A 23161-nucleotide genomic window follows, 5' to 3' on the forward strand; every position below is an offset into this window, starting at 1 on the left:
GTTACAAGTAAAAAATGCAATTTTAACTGTCAACAGCCAAACTGCTAATCAGGCTTGAATGGAACCAAATGAAAGTATGTGTTTTTTAATCTATTTGTTATTGAAGGGTGTTCAGGTGATTTTAAAGACTATTTTTATGGTATTTTGCCTTTGTTGACTTGTGATAATTAATGATACACATGATTGGTCAGCAGCAGTCACATGATATGGACACCTAAAGATGTTCGAAGTGTTAAAATAACCCTCATGGCACAGAATTACTGATCTCAGCCTTTGTAAAAGAACTTTGCTGTTCAGCACAGTTGGAATACTGTTCCTATTCATTTTTAGAAACGTGTCTCTGCTAAGTGACAACATACTCTATACTTGAGTGACTCTTTTATTCTAGAAAACAAACATGCTGAAAAATACCTATGTTTACATTTTCCTTAAAAGAAACCTCTTGTTGCTTAAAAGATGTAGTGAGCATAGTATTAACAGCGAACATGGGTTGGAAATGATATATAAAGATTTAAAAACACAAAAGAGTCATGGATCGGGTGGCTGCTCAGGACGAAGAGCGGATCTGACCACTTCCACTAACCGGATATTCTCTCAGATATATGGTCATTTATTTACAATATAAATAACACAGAGAGAAGAAAAAATATCATGCTTAGTCAAATATATGATATTGACAAGGATAACAACATCTAATAATAGATAAATAAAGATTGATTCTAACATGTTGGCTTGTATAATCAAAACCCTCTAAGATTGACTATTAATAATCAAAGGTGGGAGAGCAAGAGAGAGATCAATGACTAAACCCACTTAGAATATGAAAGTAGGCAACAGATTCCAATGATCATATAGATTCATATATTGAAAATACACGAAAAAGTTAGATCCAATGATATGTGAGATATCAATGATGGGTAAGGGATGCCACTACCTGAAGAGGTGAATTAGGCTATTTCTGATAAGAAGACTTTGGAACGCCCCATGAACATATAATGAATGTGATGAAAACACTAACAACCATCGAAGAAAATACATGGAGTCCAAACGTGTGGAAACGAATTGACAAAGATGAAATGAAGGCTGTTTTGGGTGTCCTATATCAATAGGTGTATATCGTAACCATACGCTCACTTTGGTCCAACAGTCACAGTGAGAGGCCAGTCTTCAAAGCTGCATTCAGCTCCTACACGTTTAAGCATATTTAGTCATTCCTGACATTTGATGACCAGTACACACGTCAGACCAGAGTGGGGAATGACAAATTTGCTGCATTTCAAAATCTGTGGAATGCGTTCATAACTGGAGAAATAATGATGCAATTCATGAATACATGAACACTGATGAGCAGCCCATCATTGTTCAGAGGACGCTGCAGCTTTCAGCAATACATGACCAAGAATCTGAACAAATAGCCCTATGGATTGAAACTGTATCTGATGTGTGATCTTGCAACAGCACACACATTCTACAGTTTGGCATATGTGGCCCGTGAAGATGGATAAAGGAGCGTTGAACTGGCACAGAATGTTGTGAGGACATTGGTTGGGCCAGTAAACAGGACAGGCATAAATGTCACCAACAACAACTGGTTTACAAGCTCATAACTTGTAGCTAATTTGCTCCACAAAGAAGGCTGTTAGAAGAGGTGCGCAAAAACAAGCCTGAGGGGTCACAGGAGATTTGTACACACAAGGGGAGAAGTCCGGTATGCATGATGTGAAGGAGGAGAGTCTGGATCTGTAACTGCAAACCACCTACTTCCCCCATGATCCTGCTCAACACCCACTGCTTCAGTTATTATTATTATCATTATTACTATCATATTTAGTCTGATTATTACTATTATTATCCCTATTATATAATTATTAGTTTTGTTATTAGTGTCATTATAATTATACATCCTTATGTGGAACCTGTATCGTGCTATGTTCTCTCTTATTATGGTATTGTAGAGAGATATCAATTAAACACCAAACCTTAGTAAAATTAACATGCACAAAATATTCCAAAACATGACTTTATGTTATATATATCAGAAAAAAGGTTTTCTTAGAATGCAGGCAAAGTTTTTGCAGGTTTTTGAAGGAAACAGTCTCTGTTTCATGGTTTTATGTCAGAGGCCTAGAACCATGTAATTCTCTGGAAGATAGACTTTTAATGGAAAGGGATCAATTAAAAAGAGGTTTGTGTATGTTATCAAATGTTACCCTCCTTTTTCACACACACCAACATCCTGTGGTTCACTCAGTGTATGAGAATAGTGGCAAAGTGGTGATCTGGTTTAGGGTGAGCAGGGAGAAGCAAGCCATATACACTACACAGATAACATCTGTTCTCTCTGAGAAGTAAAGGCAGAAGTAAGGTGATGTTATCGTGCTTCAAACTATTCTAAGGAGGGGTGCTCGGGCATACAAAGTGTCTGACGTTCACACCATAAGCTACTGTTTACATACTGTTTCCTCCTAAATGTTCATTGGTTTTCGTTAACCATGACCAGAATCTTTCCTAACCTTCACAAGTAGTTTTAGTTGCCTAAATGTAATCAAATTTTTTCGTAACACAGGTCAAATGGGAAGTCACTGAAATTACATATTTTGTCATTTAGGACCGATGACCTGTTTTTAAGCCCTATATAATCAACCTGACAGAAGAGTAACAATGAATCTGCATCTACAAGAGTCTACAGCTATTTGAGCAGCTCTGTGAGGCTGTACTTGCTTTGAGCTAAATGCTAACATCAGCATGCTAATAAGCTGACATTAACATTGCTAACATGCTGATGTTTAGCAGGTGTATTAATGTTTACCATGTTGACCATATTAGATAAGTGAACTAGCATGCTAACATTTGCTAATTAGCACTTAACAAAAAATACAGTTGAGGGATTTTCATTAGTTTAATTTATTAAATCAAAGTTTTGGATTATTTAAAAATTTGATGTGATGGTGGTGCTAGAGGAAAAGTCATGGGATCACCAAAGTCAGTGGGCTTCTGCAGACTGACTTCAGTGCTTATGATTGCTGAGCTCTATGTCTGCTTTTTTCATCCCTCTGGTCCAGGGAAGTGTGAGGACAGCTTGGCCACTCCTCTTCCCTACAGCTCCTTCACCAGTTCATCAGTGTATGCCAGAGGATATGGAGCAGGTTATGCCAAACTCAATCGAAAACAAGGTATGTCTTTGCAATGAGAAGTACTGTGTGGCTCCTACTATTGTGAATGGATATTCTAAATGTTGTTGGTTGATATTCTGATGTTACACTACCAGTCAAACGTTTTAGAACACCCCCATTTTTCTAGTTTTTATTGACATTTAAGCAGTTCAAGTCTAGTGAATAACCTTAAATGGTACAAAGAGATGCAAGTGAAAAAATTTTTTTGCCAGGACCATTTTTCTAAGTTTTTTTTTCATCTGTGAAAACAAGCCCTAAGAGGCAAGTGAAAAAAATGTGCCACAAGAGGCTGCTACCACTACCCCAGTCTAAAAAGGACTAGCATTCGCAAGCATCCATTTTTTCTTTTTTTTAATTTCTTCATGCACATACAGTATATTGTGTGTAGCAAGTTATGTAACATTTCTGTCATGTCTTTCTTTTGGCTAGAAATGTATTTTAATCAGCAAAGATATTCTGGCAGAAAGGCTTTGGAAGTCAGGTGAGATAGAATAGAGAGGGACAAAGCCTGTACAACAAGCAGGTTATGATGGATGAATGAGTCAGGTGTAAGACTTTCACTCAAGAGACTGGGGTTTGACTCCCATCTTATATTGGGACTGAGCCCCATTTTTTTGATGAGTCCCATTTTATTTTTTATTTTTTATTTTCGTTTTTTTCAAGTGAATTTTTCAATTGCCTCTCAGGGCTTCTGTAGTAAACTGCCCAAGCGAAAAAGTTTAGGTCACTAAAAACTGAAAAATCATTTCAATTTCATAGAAAACGGGCCTTTTTCAGGGATTAAGAAATTGGTTAACTTACAGCTTTCCTGCAGCAATGGAAGTAAATGAAGCCAAAAAGTTAATACAAACAGTTCCTACAGGTGCCCCGACTTTTGTTAATGACTTACAAACCCTCTGTCTGTACAAAAGCAGTCTTGAAACAAACTGTGTTACCTTACCCTCTGATGCATTATTAGGACATTACCGTACCGCAGAATGGTGACAAAAGGCAAGCAACAAAGGAAGACAGACTGGTTTGTCAGGGGTACATCCTACAGCAAGATAATGACCCAAAACATCGGAAAAAAAATAACTCGACAGTGGCTTCAAATAATGGAAGACCAAAACAGTCTCCAGACTTAAACCCCATGGTGCTGGCTTGGGATGAACTGGACAGACGGTGAAAGCAAAGCAACCTGCAAGTGCAACAAATTTGCGGGAACTTCTGGAGTGGTGGGACAGACTTTCTGAACAATATTTGATTTCCATTGTAATAAGAATGTCACGAGTGTGTTCAGCTGCTGGATGAGTCAAAATTTAGATTAAATTTAGTTCAACAGTGCCTTGATCAAGGGCACCTCCACACTCTCTCTGGAGGAGATGGGGATTGAACCAGGAACCTTCCAATTAGTAGACGACCGCTCTACTTCCTGTAGCATGCCACCCCCAACTGTTATCTAAATTTACATTGAATTATGTCAATTTAAATAACAGCTGGAAAGATTGAGGTGTTCTAAAACTTTTGGCTGGTAGTGTACATTTATCACTGCACACTAGTAACTGTTGCATGGAATGGTGATTCTGGTTACTGATCTCTTTCAAAATGCAATGCAAATAGCAACACATACGCAAATAGATAGTGAGTCCTCTTCTTCAGGGTCAGAGTTCCTGTTCTTCCTGGGAATGAGTGTATGTTTGCCAGCATTCATTAATTCAACACCTACTTTGTTCCCAAATTGGATCTTTTCCAGTCACAGGGAGCAGTAGTCAGCTCTATTCAATGTATTCAGATGGAATTGTTCTTTTCATTAATATGTATATAAGCAATTTAAAAATTATTCATATAAATGAATAAATATAAGTGATTGCAAACGGACTAGGCTTTGTTGAATTGTAACAATTTGCCACCCCTAGGTTCCTTGCATCGATTGACAGATAACCCCTCTCCCAATAACAACACTAAAGAAGATGCTCGTTTAACTTCGTTTAATGATGAGTTGAATGTATGGTAAAAGTACAAAGAACAGCATGTAATAAATGTTAATAATTTTGTACATATTGAGCAAACACTGTACTTAAATGTGTCACCACAATACAAACATACACGTAATTTCACAATAGCTTGTAAGTAAATAGAAATGGCTAGAAAACCTGTTAGCCAACTTAAAGTAGGATTTAGCTTACATGAATATTAGCTTACATGAATATTAGCTTCTAAAACAGCATACAGTATATATGATTAAAATATTAAATAATAAGCCAAAAATACATTTTTTCACAAAGTGCTTAGATTTCAGAACATAAAGCAACTTACCGATGATGCACTTAAAAGCAGGAATTGTAACATCCTCAGATAGTGATGAGAATATCAAAGCTTGACAACATTGTGGTGACATTGCCTAGACTGACTACACTCACTAGTCTCCCTAATGACATCATCTATGGAACAGGAGTCTCTTAAAGAATAAGGACATACTTGGGCTGTCACTCTTTTTTCAGTATTTGAACATTAATTCAAATGTTTGAACACTTAAATATTCAAACTGTAAAGACCTGCTCAAGTTTAATATTTACAGTCTACAAGGGCATCAGACTGTTGCAAGTAGTTTGCCTTCTTGTCTAGTAGAGGGCGTTCTTAAATTTCACTATCAGCTTGACTTATTGCTGCCCTATTGACCTATCAGTAAACTAAGCAAATGAATTAAAATGGAAGAAGACATTATTGAGCACAGCCTTGCTCATAGAATAATTATGATAAGGAAGCATCCGAGAAGCAGTGTGTGGAAATATTTTGGGTTCTTCACCATAGATGGCAAAATGACCAACAAAGATAGGGTTGTTTGTTGACAGTGTAATAATTGCAACCTTTCTTTACGCCAGTTCCAAATCTGAGGACTCGTTCGCATTAGTTTGAATGAAATATGTGCTAGTTTGAATTCAGTTGAACCTGATTTTTTGAAAAAGTGATAGCTCTGGTAGATACACAGCTCTGCTGAAGCTGAAGAAACACAAGATGCAAGATACAAATCCTTTAATTTTGCTCCATCTTGATTAGTGATCTTGAATTCATCTCTCTGTATTTTTCCATCATTATGAGGGAACACTTGATGATACGACCTAATGGCCATTCATTACTTTTGGCCTGACAGTTTTTCATAAGGAAAAAGCTGTCTTCTGTGATGTTCTATTTGTCAGCCTACCACCTTCTTCTAGGTTGAAGTGTGGACAAGTGTTGTTTGTGCTGTCGATCCCAGAAGGTACTGGCCAGACTTTACACCTGTTCCCAGTGATGTTTATAGAGGTCCTTACCATCCAATTCACCTTGAGGAGGAGGAGGAGGGCCCAGTTTCTGTGTAATTCCTGCCATTCATACCTAATCCTGCAGGAGTAAGTATGAATGGATCTTCTGGATCCATGGAGACACGTACCAGAGGCCTGGAATTGTCAGCAACCGTCACTTTGGCCCTCATGGGTAAGTCTAAAAGCTTCCAACCGTAGGATCATGGAGTCCAAGATCCTTCAGATTATCCCTTTAATCCCTTCCCATGCTCAACCTTTCTGTGAAACATGGGGTGAGTTGAAGATCTAATCTGCTCCATATTCTGTCTCTCCCTCTCACATTGCCAATCTGACGCCATAAATTGCAACAGTAGGTGAGTGACTGTTGCCAAAGATGTGGACCTTCATTCTGAATTCAGTAACCCCTTTGCTGGAACCACAGAAGTTTTTTTATCATCTGGCCTGGTGAGAAAACAGTGAAACATCTGTCATTTGTCTGTGGTGAGAGGTAAATTCCAACATTCCTCTCCCTTCCTAAGTGGAGGAGCCACCTCTGCTGGCCTTCCTCCAGTGTCTTCTTTATGAACCTGAAGAAATGCCCCCTGAGGCAAATTTGTGATTTCTGATTTCTGAAATGAAAAAGGCCTACCCAGCTGTTCAAAACATTACAGACTGTGACTTACCCTGAGTCCAGTTTCTGTAAGTGCGCCATATGTTCCATTTCTCTGATACCTCACTTTGTGGATTCTTATGATATCTCTCTCAAGCAGCAACATTATCGGAGTTTCAGGGTTGCATTTCTGTTCTTTGAGAAACTGTAGGTGTGGGTAGAAAAGGGCAAGTGGAGATGACCCCTGACTGGTCATTTGGGATCTGGATACGCCCTGTCAAAGTTGGCAGGGGAAGGGTGACCTGTCAATCCATGGATTATACTTGAAAGCCGTGTACTCTCCTCCTTACCATTTCGACCACACCAGCGCAAGTGTTGACTGAGTAAGTTGAACTGTGACCTTTAATGTCAAAAAGGTTGAATAACTCTGACCTCAGCGAAGATGTATTACTTTGGTCATCAAGGTCAACATAGTCCTTGTTTGCTTTCTCTCCCTGGTCACTGGCAAAGATCTTGACAAGACAAGATTTCTTTTCCCTCTCAAGTGTCCACCGTAGACCTTGGTGCACTTGGAAGACACTTTGTCTTCAGAGGAGTGACTCTCGTCCTCACGACGCTCTTTTGCAGGTTGGCCTTGGAGTACCATGGGGCAGGTCCCGGGTGCAGAGCTGGGTGATGTCTCTCACAGTAGCATTCATTACATTTGACACTTTTGTCACAGTCTTGCTAGGTGTGATGCTGACGCCACACATTTGAAAGAAATACCATTCTTTTTCAGAAATGTTTTTCTGTCTTCAATGGGCTTTTCCCTAAACCCATGGCATTAGTACAAGGATGTGTTTGTCTGTGTGTATGGGACGATGTTTGCCAGGTTAACCTTTGACTTTTTGATCTTGTCCATCAGAAGACTACAGAGGACTACATTTTCTGGTTCCCACACTTCTTGTACCTTAACAAATTTGAGGTTGCAAATCAGTTTGCTAACATGAAGGAGGTTTTAGCTTAAATGACTCTCTACATGACTAGCTTCTACATATATTCACTTGCAAATTAAAACATGAAATAATGAGCCAAACTCACAAATACTTTTAATCAAAGTAGGTAGATTTTGATCCAATTCAATTCCGTTACATTTTATTTATATAACGCCAAATCATAACAGAGGTTACCTCAGGGCACTTTTCATATAGAGCAGGACTAGACCGGACTCTTTATAGTTATATTTACAGAAACCCAACATTCCCCCATGAGCAAGCACTTGGCAACAGCGGCAAGGAAAAACTCCATTTTAACAGGTAGAAACCTTGAACAGAACCTGGCTCGTGGTGGGTAGCCATCTGCTCCGACTGGTTGGATTGTGAGAGAAGGCGGGGGGGGGTATCTAAACATAAAGTAACCTACCAACAATGCTCAAAGGCATGAATTGTTACAGACATCCTGAGATACTGATGAAAAGAACAAAGCTTGCAAACCATGCAGCTACACTGCCTAGGCTGATTATACTCTCGACTCCCTGTGATGACATCAACCACAGACCTGGGGTCTCTTAAAGAAACAGTTCATATACAGCTCTGCTCTAAGCTAAAGACACAATACTTGTGATAATTTAGTACCAAATATTCCACATCTGTTTTCTGCTCTTCTTCCTTTTCCCTTCCTGCCATCTAGGTGCTGGAGGCTGGTCGCCCCTGGATACAGACCATTACCAGTGGTTACAGGTTGACCTGGGTTCTAGGAAGCAGGTGGTTGCCATAGTGACTCAGGGTCGCTACAGTAGTTCTGATTGGACCAGCAAGTATCGGCTGCTTTACAGTGACACGCAGAAAAACTGGAGGCCTTATCTACAGGATGGAAATATCTGGGTAAGGAAGAATTTTATGTCATGTATTGTCATGTCGTCTAATCTTATCTCTCCTTGTAACTCTTTAAAACCATTTTTTACAATTTGTGTCAAAAATTGCACAAAGATGTCATTCACATGTCGCTGGAGTCAGTGCAGCGTAGTCTTTTCAGTGACCTCAGCAGTTTTTCAGATATCCGTTGGGGATAAAAGTCCATAATTAACTTTAAAATACTTCAGATTTAATTTAAGATATTGCCCAACAATCATCAAATGTAGATGTTGTTTGTGGTTGTTGTGATGTAAAGTGTACAATAATGGTTACAGTGCAAACAGGAATTATCAAAATGTATGAACAAATTGTACACTGAAAAAAACAGGCTCAGGTATAGCACGTAGCTAACTCACTAACTCCATTGGCAACATTGCCCTTCGTATTTGCATGAACAGAAGTAAGCTAATGCAAAAAACAACAGGACTGACAAAATCCAGCCATTTCAAACTCAGCACATTTTTTGACAGTACTAAGGCTCAGAATGTCCCTTCAACAGAGTTTTGATACAGTATCTCTGGAACACAGACATTCCTATATTCCCATATATAAAAAGATATATTTAATAAAGAGTAATTTACTGCTTTTTTAAAAATATATATTGAAACATAGCAAAATATGACAGTATCAATATCAATACCAACAAATTAAAATGTAAAAAAAGAGAAAAAAAAGGAGTAAAAAAAAAAGAAGAATTAATTACAGTAGCACAATTAATAATAATATAATATAGTAGCATTAATCATATTTATTATATACATTAGTTTCGTTAGTTTGAATCCCACAGGATATTTGGTCGACCCCTTAGTATTAAATTCAAAATCTTGCTAAGCTAAAGTTGAGTTGAGCTAAGACTGGTTGCCAGATGTCATAAAATAAAAGGCCTTTTACCTTTAAAGTTTTAAGTTTCTCTATACCCTTACAATACTTCTTTAATCCTTTGCTCCAAAATGCAGTGTCTCCCTAAAAAGCTGTGTTAATAAAGTTGACTCTTCATAGGTGAAATCTTAGACCCCAGAGAAAAGTCCCAGTAAAAACAGTCCACGTTGCATTATAATTTCACTATGAAAGCTGTCCTAGAGTTCCTTTCTTGTATTGGTCCAGTTTTTTTTAAATAAAAACTGACACAACAACAGATAGTGAAAGCACCTCTTTCTTGATCATATGCAAAGAGATGAACCATTGGAGTTGATCTTATTGAGAAATTGTGGTGTTCATGTAGTCTACAGATTATGTGATATACTGCATAGATGCAATGTGCAGATGTACAAATATCTTTGCACAAAAACTTCAACAGTTTTATAAAAAATGTTGTAGAATGTGTACTGTACCACTGATATGCAAAATGATTGTGTTTTTGAGTAGCCTAAATTAAAATAACATGTGGCATGCTGAGCTCAGAAATTTAAATATGCCACAAGCCTGTAAATAAAAGGAATGAAAAGCCAGAATGTTCTGTCTGTGTTTTTATCTACAATCTATTTTTTAATGTAATGTTATCTAGCCCAAAAGTATTCGTGTAAAACAGCAAATAATTCATTGTGTCAGAACAGAACAGAACATGACCGGAGGGTCCAATTAATGCTTAAAAGTTCATTTTTCCATTTCAGTTTTCTAAAGTTGTATTTTTTATACATCAGATCAATGTATAATTAAGATTTTGAAATAGTTTTTACATGTACATTTTCTATCAATGGAGTTAAAGGTATAAGAATGAAAATTAGAAATATTGGGGTACTTTTATTTCTATTCATGTATTTGGTTGCCTGAAAGGGCAGGATCTAAATTCTGTCTGATTGGGCCGGTGGGGCCCAATTTATCAAATATTGAACTGATAAACATTACATGGACTTTGGAAACCTACCTGTCAGAATACTGCAGCATGTTTGTTTTCTGTGTGTTTCAGACATTTGAGGGGAATGTGAACAGTGAGGGTGTTGTTCGCCATGAGCTGCAGCATGCCATCCTGGCTCGCTACATCCGCTTCATCCCTCTGGACTGGAGCAGAAAGGGACGCATTGGAGTACGTCTGGAGCTCTACGGCTGCTCATATTGTGAGTACCAGAAGATAAACTGACTCCAGCAACCTATTCTATTCTGTTCTACTGTATGCATCACTCTAGACAGGTGTGAATGAGGTTCAATTTCACCAGCAAAATGTTTTCCACTAGTAAAAGAACAGAACAGACAATGAGGTGTTGCAGTATGAATACTAGTGTATTAAAAAAAATCTACACCCAAAAAATACAACAGAACATCTGTTGGAAACTCCAACCCTTGGCCAGCCAAGTATAACTTCAGTGTAACTTCAATGGTTTAACTTCAGCACTTACTCAAACATCCAAAACACAGCAACTACGATAAAAACCCAAAACAATAACACACATAAAACTGAGGTAAAGGAACAACTTCAATAAATAAGCAAATGTGCAATAAAAATGAAAGTAAAAATGCATGCATAAACTTTATTATTAAACTTTTAGATTTATAAATTGGGGAAAGCTGAGGCAATCAGCTCACTTAGTCACAATCAGTTGGGGACATAAGATTAAAACACTGCATAAGCAAAGGTGAGAGGCATCTGCAGATCTTATTTAGGCACTGATGAAAAGAATTACTTATCATCAACATATTGTGTGTTCATTTACTGGACTTCAGACATTAACTTCAAATCCAAACTCTCAAATAAAATGAAGGGTAAATACTATGCACTACATTTATCGTAATAGGGAGGGATTTTGGACGCAGCCCATGTACTAATAAGAATGATACAGGTGCAGTTAGTCCCACCCTAACAGGTGCAACACATTTAACAGAAGAGCCGGGTGAATGTCAATCAAACAGGTCTGATCAGGTAAAATAATTCAAATCCCCTTTGTGGGTTGGGTGTGCAGGGATTCAAATTACAGACAAAACAGCATTAATAGGAAGGAGATTTGGGTAGTGAGACTCCTGCCATTACCCTAATACAATAGAGGAGAATGGAATTTGTTTACTTTGAGGTCTGTGGATTATTCAAATATCAGTTTTCAGTTCTTTGAGCAGTAAAAACACAATTTCATTTATCTCTGAATTGTTTTGGGGCCAGGCATTCAAAAGCTTAATATCTCAAAACCTCAGAACACATAGATACCACTCAGTGTAAGTGGAATCTCTGGTGAACCAACTGTTTAACTTCTTTTGCTCCACTCTCTGAGCTGTCACTAACATTCTTGGGTGATTGATGGTGGAGTGTATAAACTGTAATGCATAAATTTCAGTAAATAATTTAGAAGAGGCAGTGGACACTCTCCAGGGAAGAGTCATGCCTCTAGAGCCTTTCAGTAGGGTCAGTCATCACAGATGCTCCATTTCTAACTGTGCAGATCCGATGAGATTTAATGCTTGTCAGGATCATTAGAAATACTTTGAATCAGGTTAGCTTTCATGAAACTGTTCTTCGTAGCTATCCATTTGGCATAGTCACTTCCTACCGATGTATCATCAGTGTGTGAGTCTGTGTGTATGTATGGAAAGTGCTGTATGTATAGAAAAGCGCTGTATGAATCTGTGTGTGAAGGGGTGAATGTGGCATGTAGTGTAAAGGCCTTTGAGTGGTTAATAAGACTAGAAAAGTACTATATAAGTATAGTCCATTTACCATTCCAGCTTGACAAGATATTGAATTTGTGACAGAGCCCCATGATGTTAGTATAGTGCTCCCACTATGAGATTTGGCATTTAACTAATCGTAAAAGCATAAATCTGCCAATATTCTATAGTTGGCAAATCATATGTTCAGTAATCTCACTTTGCTACATTACAGAATGTAAAAGGTTAGCAGTCACAGCATGGTGTCTAGCTGTTGAGCCAAAAGTGTGATTGTTGCTGTACTTTTCAGGAAATTCGTGTACACTAACTAGGTTCGAACAACGGATGTTTCAGTCTGCTCGCTGACACGTAAACCTAAATTAGCTAAATGCCAACGTTGTCACAGAGGGTGATAAGATTTTATTTTAACAAAACTCTGCAGTACTACTCATGACAACATCAACTTACAAGAGGCAATCAAGACTCCATCGTAGATTGCTGTGCTGCAGCAAAATGCAAACCACAACCATTACAGCCCGGCAATGTCAAGTTCAACAGGTGCCTCCACTGTCTGGTCTTAGGTCAGCGTGGACTGTTGATATAAGGCAGGTTGGGTCAATGGATTCATGCTAATGCTAAATTCTGACCCCACCATCCTCGTTCCACAGCAGAAATCCAGATTCGACAGACCAGGCTACATTTTAGCTGTCTTTAGCTGTCCCGTTTTGGTGAGCCTGTGCCCACTGCAGCCTCAGGTTTCTGTTCTTGGCTGACAGGTGAGGAACCAGAGCTACAGACAGCTCACACATGCACTTTTGTAAATCTCAGGCATGGCAGGAGTGTAATAAAAGAAGTTATACCTGAGGTGGAAATGATGAATTATCTGTTTTTCCAGCTCTTGAAACTAAATATTGTTTTAATTCAATAATAAAGGACCATTCCATCAAAGACTGTGCAAAAGGTAATCCTGTTTCAGTGGCCAGTACTGATAACAAATGTATTTGCAGGCTCATTTTGGTGAATATGATATCTGTGGATGGCTTATGCCAGTTCAAACACAGGAGTCAAAACTCTGGCAAAACAGCCTCCTTATTTGAGAATAGAACATGAGAGAAGTGTGTTCTTTGCAAACCACAACCCATGAAATCTGAAGTGCTTGTTCATTCATACAGTAAGGAAATAAAGGAAAGCATGCCCTTTACCACTCCATATATCACTAAACACACAAATTAAAAATAGGGTTTGGAGATTTGCAAATTGTTTTTAGAAAAGTACAAACTACAGTACTCTGTTTTGGAGGTACTGCACATGGCATGGGACCCCCCCAATTGTCAAAGTGTCTTTCATGCACTGCTCATCACAGAGCACTAAACAAAATTAGAACACAAAGAAACTAATTTTAGCATGGTGCTGCAAGCAGGCACAGCCACGAGATTTGATGGGCCTGGATCCCAGATCTGTTCTATTGGCAGAATACAGAAAATCCATTTTTTTCTTCCAGGGGCAGATGTCATCAGTTTTGATGGCCATGGCGTCATCTCCTACCGCTTCAGGAATAAAAAGATGAAGATTGTGAAAGATGTCATCTCACTGAAGTTTAGAACCACAGCTAGAGATGGGGTCCTGCTCCATGGAGAAGGACAACAGGGAGACTACATTTCCCTGGAGCTCCACAGGGCAAGACTGCAGCTCAACATCAACTTAGGTAGCCTTTTATAAAGTCTGTGTAGTTTCATGGACAGGAAATGCTCTCTAAATATTTCTGGTGTTCTCCAGAGACAGTGTATTCTATTCTATTGAAATTCTTAGAAATGTATTATCTAATGATGCATGATAAACATTTACAACCTGTTCCTGTCTGTGATTTGCTCGCTTCTCTCCAGGCAGTAACCAATATGGTTCCATTCAGGGTCACACCTCTGTGATCAGCGGGAGCTTACTGGATGATGACCACTGGCACTCAGTTGTCATTGAGCGTTACCGCAGGAATGTCAACTTCACACTGGACCACCACACCCAGCAGTTCAGGACCAATGGAGAGTTTGACCACCTGGACCTGGACTATGAGGTAAAGACTCCCTGTGGGTATTGCTGTTAGACCTTTTCATCATCTCAGCCTCATGTCACAATCCTGGTAATTTGCTCCTAGTTCAAAGTTCTGTGAGTTATAGTGGTCTTTTTAGCACACACGGGTGGTGTAAACCATCAACACACACTGATGGTGTAAACCTACTAATGAAGTTTGTCGGGCTATACAGTAACAAAGCACTGTCCACCATTCCATGCAGTATTGTTCTCCAAGTTAGCAAAAATTTTTCATGCATTCAAAACCCTCTACATAGGGGCACCCTGGTGCCCCTAGTGAAAGTCATTTGCATAAAATTTAAAACTGTAAAAATCAAGATGGCTGGTGGGGATGATCCCCTATTAATTTTGTAGAATGAAAATTAATATACTGCACCGCTACTAACAGCACAAAACAGAGAAAGAAAATGCATTTAAGTAAATAGAATAGAACGCCACCTTAAATTGAAAGCTAACTATCTGATTATGTAGAGTTCCTGAAAGTAAGTGTTACTGTCGGTCAAAGTAGTACAATAAATATCACAGAAGGATCAATGTCATTTAGTCCATGTTATCGACTCCACTTTGCCCTCAGATCAGTTTCGGAGGGCTGGCGGTATCAGCGAAGCCAAGCTCGGGAGGCAGAGAAAACTTTGTGGGCTGCATGGAGGGTATCACATACAACGGAGACAACATCACCAACCTAGTCCACAGAAAGAAGGTGGACACCTCAGGCTTCGTAAGACACCTCCTTCTGGCTTTGAGTGTGTGTGTGTGTTTAACAGAGACCTGGCTTACATAGTTTCTATTTATCTATCTTTGTCTGTCTTTAGAGTAGAATTCTCCTTTAACTAACTTATGCTACTAAATGAACTAACACTTATGCCACTAAATGAAATTACTGCAGATTTAATATTTTTCAAAAGCTTTTAAGTTTTTCATGGCACTAGAAACTATGTTGAGGAAAACTCCTCTTCTTGGTGGTAACTTTTTCAAAAAGGTGAATATTTCACTGCCTCACAGCAAGACTTGTAATGGCTCCGTAAAAAACTGGTTTGAACATAAAAAGCACAATGGCGAGACCAGGCAGATCAAATTGAAAGTTAAAAGATAAGCAAGGTTCAACACCAGGAATGCAGGCAGAGAGAGGCAAATTGATCCAAAAGTAGATTAGGCAGATGATCAGGAGTCCAAGCAGCAGAAGGTGGCAACACGCACATTCAGGCAGGTAGGAAAAGATGGCTGGAGAGGAAAGGTGTGTGAGGAAGATTGGATGAGGGGGAATGGCAGGAACATAAGGGTTACTGCAGGGCAAGTAGGACTGGCTTGTTCTGAAACGACAGGCGAGTTGGTGCATAGCGGGAAAAAAGGAAGACAATGAATGACAGACAATGTGACAAGTAGGTTCTGGATTGGAACCTGGCAGCTGGCTGGGGCCTTTCTGTGTGGAGTCCATGTGCTCCAAAGTTCCTTCCACAGTTAAGAGACATACACACATTAGATGTTATATACACAGTTTGTCACATATATGTTCATTACTTGAAGGTTCCTATGGAACCGTGAAAATTGCCATCTACTGGTAAAATACATGTGCTACAATAACCTGCATCTACTGTAAATATTTTCCATAAAAGCCACCTAACACAACATGGTACAAATAGCTCAGCATTGAAACCCTTTTCTTCCCAAACAGAGGAATAATTGGTTTGATTCATTTACTGTCATGTGTGTCTCTGTGTTTGTTCTCCAAAGTTTTCTGCTGATGTTGAAATTTGAGGATAATAAATCTCGGCTGATAATGTTAAAATGAAAAAAAATTGTTAAACGTGATAGCTCAGTCTTGACTTAAGAAACAGTAGTTTGACCAAAAAATATTAACTTCACTTATGAGCGCCCAAACTCATCTTCATCAAGATATGGTTGAAAGCTCAAAGGTGAACTCCACTGATTTTTAAACATGAAGATCAGTTTTTCCATCATGAGTACCACTCAGCCTGGGAAAAAATGTTACAATGTCTTTTGTAGCTCTGGCCAGTACAAAACCTATGGTAGGTTTTGTACTGGCTTGGAGACCTCCGTTTTTAACACAAAGTCTGAATTATAAATTGATGGTGGAGTGTATAATGGATTTTGAAAGACATGGGCATTTACCAGACAGGGAGGGTCTGTTGAAAGACTAATAATTGCATTAAGGGAAGTATAGGATCCATGGTATTTGTAACCCAGTAGGTACTGAAAGTCAGAATATCTCGGATTCTGCTGCTTTGATTTTTACTGTTATTTTTTTAATTTTACTCTTACAAGTCACCAAAATTTATGGAAATGCAGTGCTAAATCACTTGAGTGGCTCTTAAATATTAAGACAGCCAAAAGAATATGGAAACAGGGCTGGCAGTGAAGAGTCACCTTCAGAGACATTGAAAGTGCTTATAGACACACTGTAGCTGAACAGATATAATTTGTCCAGCAGCATGTCCACAAAAGATTGCCCAGATGAGAATAAGAGACTGAAAGAAATGGGGTGTGGATCTCAATAGCTCTCAGCTCTGCTGTCCTCCTGCCAGCTGATGGGTCTAACAGACATTAGACAGTTTGCTTTGATCACTGTTCTGCTGTTGGGCTGCAAAGACTTCCAGAGTAATTTGACATAATATAGATGCCTACAGGCCATAATAGAGAAGGTTTCTGTGTGAGAGAAGCTTACAGTAGTCTGCGTTGTGTGATTCACAATATCATCAAAAGACGTTTTGACAAAGATTTTAACTTTCTTAGCTTTGTCCTTCAATAGTCCATCCCTATCAATAATAACTCAAATCTGCTCCTTAGCTTCTCCAGGTCTTGAAAGTGAATGGTACGGTTGTCTGGATTTACAGCATCACTGTATCAGCAAAAGCTTTAGTCATCTATGACTACAGATCTAAACAGTGTAAAAGACCTTCTCATTACTTTTTCCTTCCCTGCTTAAATTTCTTTTCATGCATGTATAATCTCTGTGTGGTGAGGTTCTTACAATTTTGTCATAAGACTGGACAAGCTTACTGTTCATAATTAAGGCTCCTGTAAAATAGAACTCCTTAAGAGGTGCTGGCACACCAGAACAAGTCAAATGTGTTCACTCACTCAGAGCATTAGTTTGAGCATTCCATTATTTTAAATAAATAAACACAATTAAAAAAAAGAAAGAAGTTTCAATCTCAAATTGAAAACTAACTGAGGAGTAGTCCATAGTTTAATTAGTCACCTACAGTCCATGATTCCTCTCTTTTTCTTTTGCTCTCCCTCCCACTGTAGCGTAACCTGACATTCTCATGCACTGATTCCAACTCCTTCCCCGTCTTCTTCAACTCCACATCCTTTCTGCGGCTGCCGGGTCAGAGTAACAGCGACACTCTGTCAGTCAGTCTGTCTTTCAGAACATGGAACCCCAATGGGCTGCTGATGTTCACTGCGCTGGCTGACGGCTGGGTGGAGGTGGGACTGATGGAAGGCAAGGTCACCGTCTACATGAATGTGACACAGAGGAAGAACACACATATTGACATCTCATCAGGTCAGCTTAGCTCACTGTTCATCAGAATGGAAGTTCAGTAGCCTTCAGGAGTTATTTTAATTAGTTGTCACAGTTAGTCCCTTTTCTTTATCTTGTTGCCTGCTTCGATTATTGTTGTTATCAATTTTGTCCTGTTAAAGTTTTTAGACTGAAGTGTGTTTTTCCTCTCAGGTTCAGGTCTGAATGATGGCCAGTGGCACAGTGTCCACCTGAATGCATTGGAGAACTATGCAATGCTTACAGTCGACGGAGACGAAGCATCTACAGTCAGAACAGCCATCCCCATCCAAATCCAGACTGGAGGAACCTACTACTTTGGAGGTGACTACTCAAAAAATATAACTAATCATCCAATGTTACTTTGTATGTTTCAAGTGGCGGCAGTGCAGGATATTTTTATTTTCAGTCAGTGAATCACATTACACAATTTCCTTAGTCAGTTTCTTTTAGTCTAGTCAAGTGTCACTACACACAATAAAAGCAAAACAAACTCACTGTATGATGAAGCAGTATTGATAGGAGTGTAAAATAGGACGAGTAAGAATAGCAACAACATTTGGCAACACATGGAGGTCTGTGATTGAGTGTAGAAATTCTGTTGAAAAGATATACAGCACCGTGCAAAAGCTTCAGGCACTAAAAGTAAACTGAGGATTCTTTAAAAACTAATGCCATGAATAGTTTTTATCTATCAATTAAACTTATTCCAGAGTGCAGTAAAGCAAAAACACCTAAATCAGATCAGTATTTGCTGTGACCCCTATTTGCTTTTAATACAGCACCAGTTCTCCTCGTTACACCTGCACACAGATATTCAGGTGTGGATTTAGGCTGTCTCAGTGTCTTCTGTCTATTCATGTCATCCCAGACTCACTCCATGATGCTGACATCAGGGCACTGTGGGGGTCAGATCATCTGTTGCAGAACTCCATGTACTTCTTGTCTCTGAAGATAGCCCTATATGACTGGTTGTGTGTTTGGACTTTGTTGTGTGATTGTCCTGCTGCAGAATAAATTTGGGACTGATCAGATGCCTCTCTAATGGGACTGATGATGGAAAACATCTAACATGCCTAAAGCGCTTGCACAGTACTGTGTAATCGGTTCCTTCTGTTTGCAATGTAAGATACCGATAAAGGTAATAGGCAGGACATTTGTCCATTAATAATGTGCATTAACAGCTTAATCCGGGAGTAAAGGTTATTACACGGACATACCTGTATGTTCAAGGAGGATAGGGGAGTAATTTCAGAATGTCAGTCTTGAATTTGAGTGAGCCCTTATTCTTAATATGACCCAGAGTTAAACATGGAGTCTGTTGTGGAGTAGAGCAGGGGTTGTCAGCCTTTTCTGCTCCATCATCCACAACATTGTTGCAGGCTTGCCAGGTGACAGGGATTGGCTAGGGATATCATGACTGAAATACATTTTAGGCTCTGAGTAGGTGAAACATTTGGATATTAGAGCACACACGTTAGGCCTTTTATTTGCCCTAAATGTTCCCAAGAAACTCAAATACCGATGACCTACTTTAGTTCCAAATCAGTGGGATGAAGGATACTAGGGTCAAGTCCTCTGTAGTTTGAGAATTTTGTGTTATAGCAAGCTGGCGGGACATTTGATTCTCTACAACTTTAACCTGGTGGATGCTCTGTGGATATTTTGTAGGCTGATCCCAGTATTTTTTTTAGACTCAATATATTTAAATTGGACTCTTAGGCCATTAAATAAAAATAAAGGATTTGTCATTTCCCCGCCTGAATGTTATTCCTGGCAATGTGGAGAAGGCTTTAAAACAGTATTTAGACCTCCATGTTGGAAACTACAGTTTACAGAAAATATAGCCTTATAAGTTAGCTGAATAAATTAAGGGTAAAAAATCTGAGTAAACCAAAAATAAGGGGTATTAGGTGTCAGGTGTCTAGTGTTTTCTAGGACAGGTGCTTAATCTCATGACCTCAGTATTTCTTAATTCCTGGCCACAGTCATGAGGGTGACAGGGAGTGGATGGAAGATAGGGCACAGACAGACTGTTTATTCCATCAGTATTTCTCCAGTGGTTGTAATAATGACCTTTGACCGCCTCTGTTTGCCTCTAGGCTACTTCATGCACGCTAACACCAGATCACCTCAGCGGTCCTTCCAGGGCTGCATGCAGATGATCCAAATAGACGACCATCTAGCTGACCTGAGGGCTTTGGAGCAGGGCCACATTGGAACCTTTGAAAATGTCAGCCTGGATATGTGTGCCATTATAGACAGGTATACGAGTCTACTTGTCATAAAAGAAGAGAAAGCACAGGGAAGTAGTGTCGCTCAGTGGGTAGTTCTGGTTTCTCACAGCAAATATGATGGGTTGGAAACTGGTCCCTTCTGTTTTCTCGCAGTGTGCACATAAGCTTCTTTCCACTGTTCATCTGTGTCATGTTAGGTGTGTTCCTAACCACTGTGAGCATGGTGGTCGCTGTTCTCAGACGTGGGACACATTCATCTGCAACTGTAGTAGCACTGGATACACTGGAGCTACCTGCCATACCTGTAAGTTCACACACATACACACGCACACAAACACACACACACTGTTTTGCGTCTGCTGAGCTGTGTGTCTCCTCCATAGCGATGTATCAGCAGTCCTGTGAGGAGTATAAGCACAAGGGGAAGAGCTCAGGGAACTACTGGATCGACCCAGATGGCAGTGGGTCTATTGCCCCCTTCAGAGTCAGCTGTGACATGACAGGTGAGATGTGACAGTGAGAAGGGTGTAGGGTTCATCTGTTTAATTTTAATTTAATCTCTTCTGACTCTGGGTGACAGTAAAAAAGTCTATTTCCCAAAATAGCTTTTGTCAATGCTTGCTCCAAAATATGGTGCAAACTTATCTTTAGCAGCTATGCTTACCATACTCCACAAAACAGACTAGAATAGAATAGAATAGAATGCATTTATTGTGCATTTATTGTGAATATTGTCGCATAACGAAATTTTCCGTGCAGCTCCTATAACAGTTCATTTAACATTCCACACATGGACACGCACACACAGAAACACACACACACACATACATACGCGCACCTGCCAATGTAAATATAATTCAATTATAAATATAATAATGATAATGAAAAGATAAATAAAAAAGTAATAAAAATTAAAAAAAGAGAGTTGGCATATCAGACGCTACTATAGAACAAGCGTAGCAAATGCTAATGCATCTTATAAAAATATTATTGGACGTTCTATACAGATATTTACAGATGTTATTGCACATTTCCTAATTGTATTGAAAAACTATTCCAGTTGTTAGCCCTGTGAGTTGAATCCTTCAAAATACTGCTGGCTCTGGGCAGCGTGATCTGAAGGTGTCTTCCAGTGGGCGCGACGGGAGTCCAGTTATTGTCTGGGCTGTTTTTATAACGCTCTGGAGAGAAATGTTTTACCATGTATGTTTGTAAATCAGTCAAGAACATAATTACATAATTATGTTTGTGAATACAACAGTAGCTACTGTGATATGGAAACATGCATTTGCGTTTACTATTTTTCACTGTCTATTTTAGAGGAAAAGGTTTGGACCACACTGAAGAACAACCTGTCTCCTCAGACTTCAGTCACCAGTGCAGACCAGGAGGGAAAGGCAGCACTGCAGATCACTTATAATGCAACTGATGAACAGGTACACAGTGATCAAACACTTACTTTGACCTAGTTCATCTGCTTTGCACTTTTATTAGTTGTGGTCAGACTGGACCAGTTGGAGTTCAAATCATTTTTTTTTGCGTATTGCATTGGTCCTAATAGTGACAGGATACAAATACACACTAAAGTGTAAATATAAGTAAAAACAGAGTGAATAGACAATTCTGCATTAGGTATATAAATATTGATATAATTAATATTAGGTTATAATGTATATGGGATTACTCTAACTTCTGAAATAAAAGTCAATATAGAAGTAATGGCCAAGTCCCAATAGAAAGGGTTGTGGCCAGCTTGGACAAACAAAGGTCAGTCACTAACACAGACCTGTACTCTACTAGCACACATTGTAAATTCAACATAATGTCTGTTTCCATGGCACGACATTCCCATTCCCATTCCCATCAGTACAACAACAGTCATGTAATACTGACCACTCTGCTATCCTTAGTTTCTTTTTTTTTGAAAATTAATACTGGTTCAACTTGCTAGCTATTTCAGTAACAGTATTTTAAGCCATGATGATAGTGGTGGGCTAGTCAATAACTGAATGAAAACACCGGGGGGATCATGAAGTGTAACATGTGAAACATTTGTTAAAATAATAAAGCTGAGGATTCTTCATATAACAGGATAAAGAGAAATATTGTTATAACAGGAAAAGTTTCTTGTTAAAAAGAATAAGTCGGTATTTAATAAAAGAACACATGAAAAGAAGCTGTCTCTGTCTCCTTCCTGTGTTTGTCCAGGTGTTGTCAGTCACCGCCAGTGCAGAGTACTGTGAACAGTATGTAGCCTACGCCTGCCGAATGTCTCGTCTGCTCAACACTCCAGGTAAAGTAAACTATCATTAGCTGAAGTCACAGCTTCATCTGTGCACTCACAAACAGTTGTACCGTGTATGAGAGTACTTAATAATAGAGGATTGCAGGTTAAAAGCATTGTGTAAGCAGGATATTTACAAATTAAAGCATGTAGTTTGAAGGGAGCTGAAGTATTTGTAAGTTTTGCTATTGCTACATACCCAGTGTTAGCATTACCAGCTGTTTACTCACCAGTCTGGAAGAAATGTTGTAAGTTCAGCATCAAGCAGTCTCCTGCAGTGGAAAGCAACACTTCTATTTCTACCACTTCTTTTCTTCTACTAAAGTTAGCATGCTAACTAGCTAGCCTTGGCCCATCTAGCCTGTCTTGTGATTTTCTGGTACCGAGTCACTGTATCATCCAGTCTCCCCTGAAGAAGTAGCTGTGCTCAGAGGGCATATTATAACCTCTTGTCTTTTAAATGCAATGATTGCTGATGCTCTTGGCAAGCCACCATCACCACCACCCGCTCCCGCCAGGAAACC

The 23161-nt window shown here is 39.1% G+C and overlaps 1 protein-coding gene across 2 annotated transcripts in view; it reads left to right on the plus strand.

The window, feature by feature from the left end:
* cntnap2b (contactin associated protein 2b) overlaps nucleotides 1–23161 on the plus strand; it is a 57383-nt gene that overhangs the window by 17117 nt on the left and 17105 nt on the right. The window contains exons 3-15 of one of the 2 annotated variants that reach the window (XM_040143247.1): nucleotides 3063–3173; nucleotides 8712–8905; nucleotides 10842–10989; nucleotides 14007–14210; nucleotides 14389–14573; nucleotides 15165–15290; nucleotides 17861–18119; nucleotides 18291–18440; nucleotides 20219–20381; nucleotides 20551–20657; nucleotides 20737–20856; nucleotides 21674–21789; nucleotides 22562–22646. In XM_040143247.1, coding sequence (XP_039999181.1) covers nucleotides 3063–3173; nucleotides 8712–8905; nucleotides 10842–10989; nucleotides 14007–14210; nucleotides 14389–14573; nucleotides 15165–15290; nucleotides 17861–18119; nucleotides 18291–18440; nucleotides 20219–20381; nucleotides 20551–20657; nucleotides 20737–20856; nucleotides 21674–21789; nucleotides 22562–22646 — 1968 coding nt within the window. Of the gene's footprint in view, nucleotides 1–3062; nucleotides 3174–8711; nucleotides 8906–10841; nucleotides 10990–14006; nucleotides 14211–14388; nucleotides 14574–15164; nucleotides 15309–17860; nucleotides 18120–18290; nucleotides 18441–20218; nucleotides 20382–20550; nucleotides 20658–20736; nucleotides 20857–21673; nucleotides 21790–22561; nucleotides 22647–23161 lie in introns of both variants that reach the window. The other variant, XM_040143246.1, reaches the window with a different exon arrangement.

The sequence above is a fragment of the Xiphias gladius genome, chromosome 14 (assembly GCF_016859285.1).
Source record: "Xiphias gladius isolate SHS-SW01 ecotype Sanya breed wild chromosome 14, ASM1685928v1, whole genome shotgun sequence".
Lineage (NCBI taxonomy): Eukaryota > Metazoa > Chordata > Actinopteri > Istiophoriformes > Xiphiidae > Xiphias > Xiphias gladius.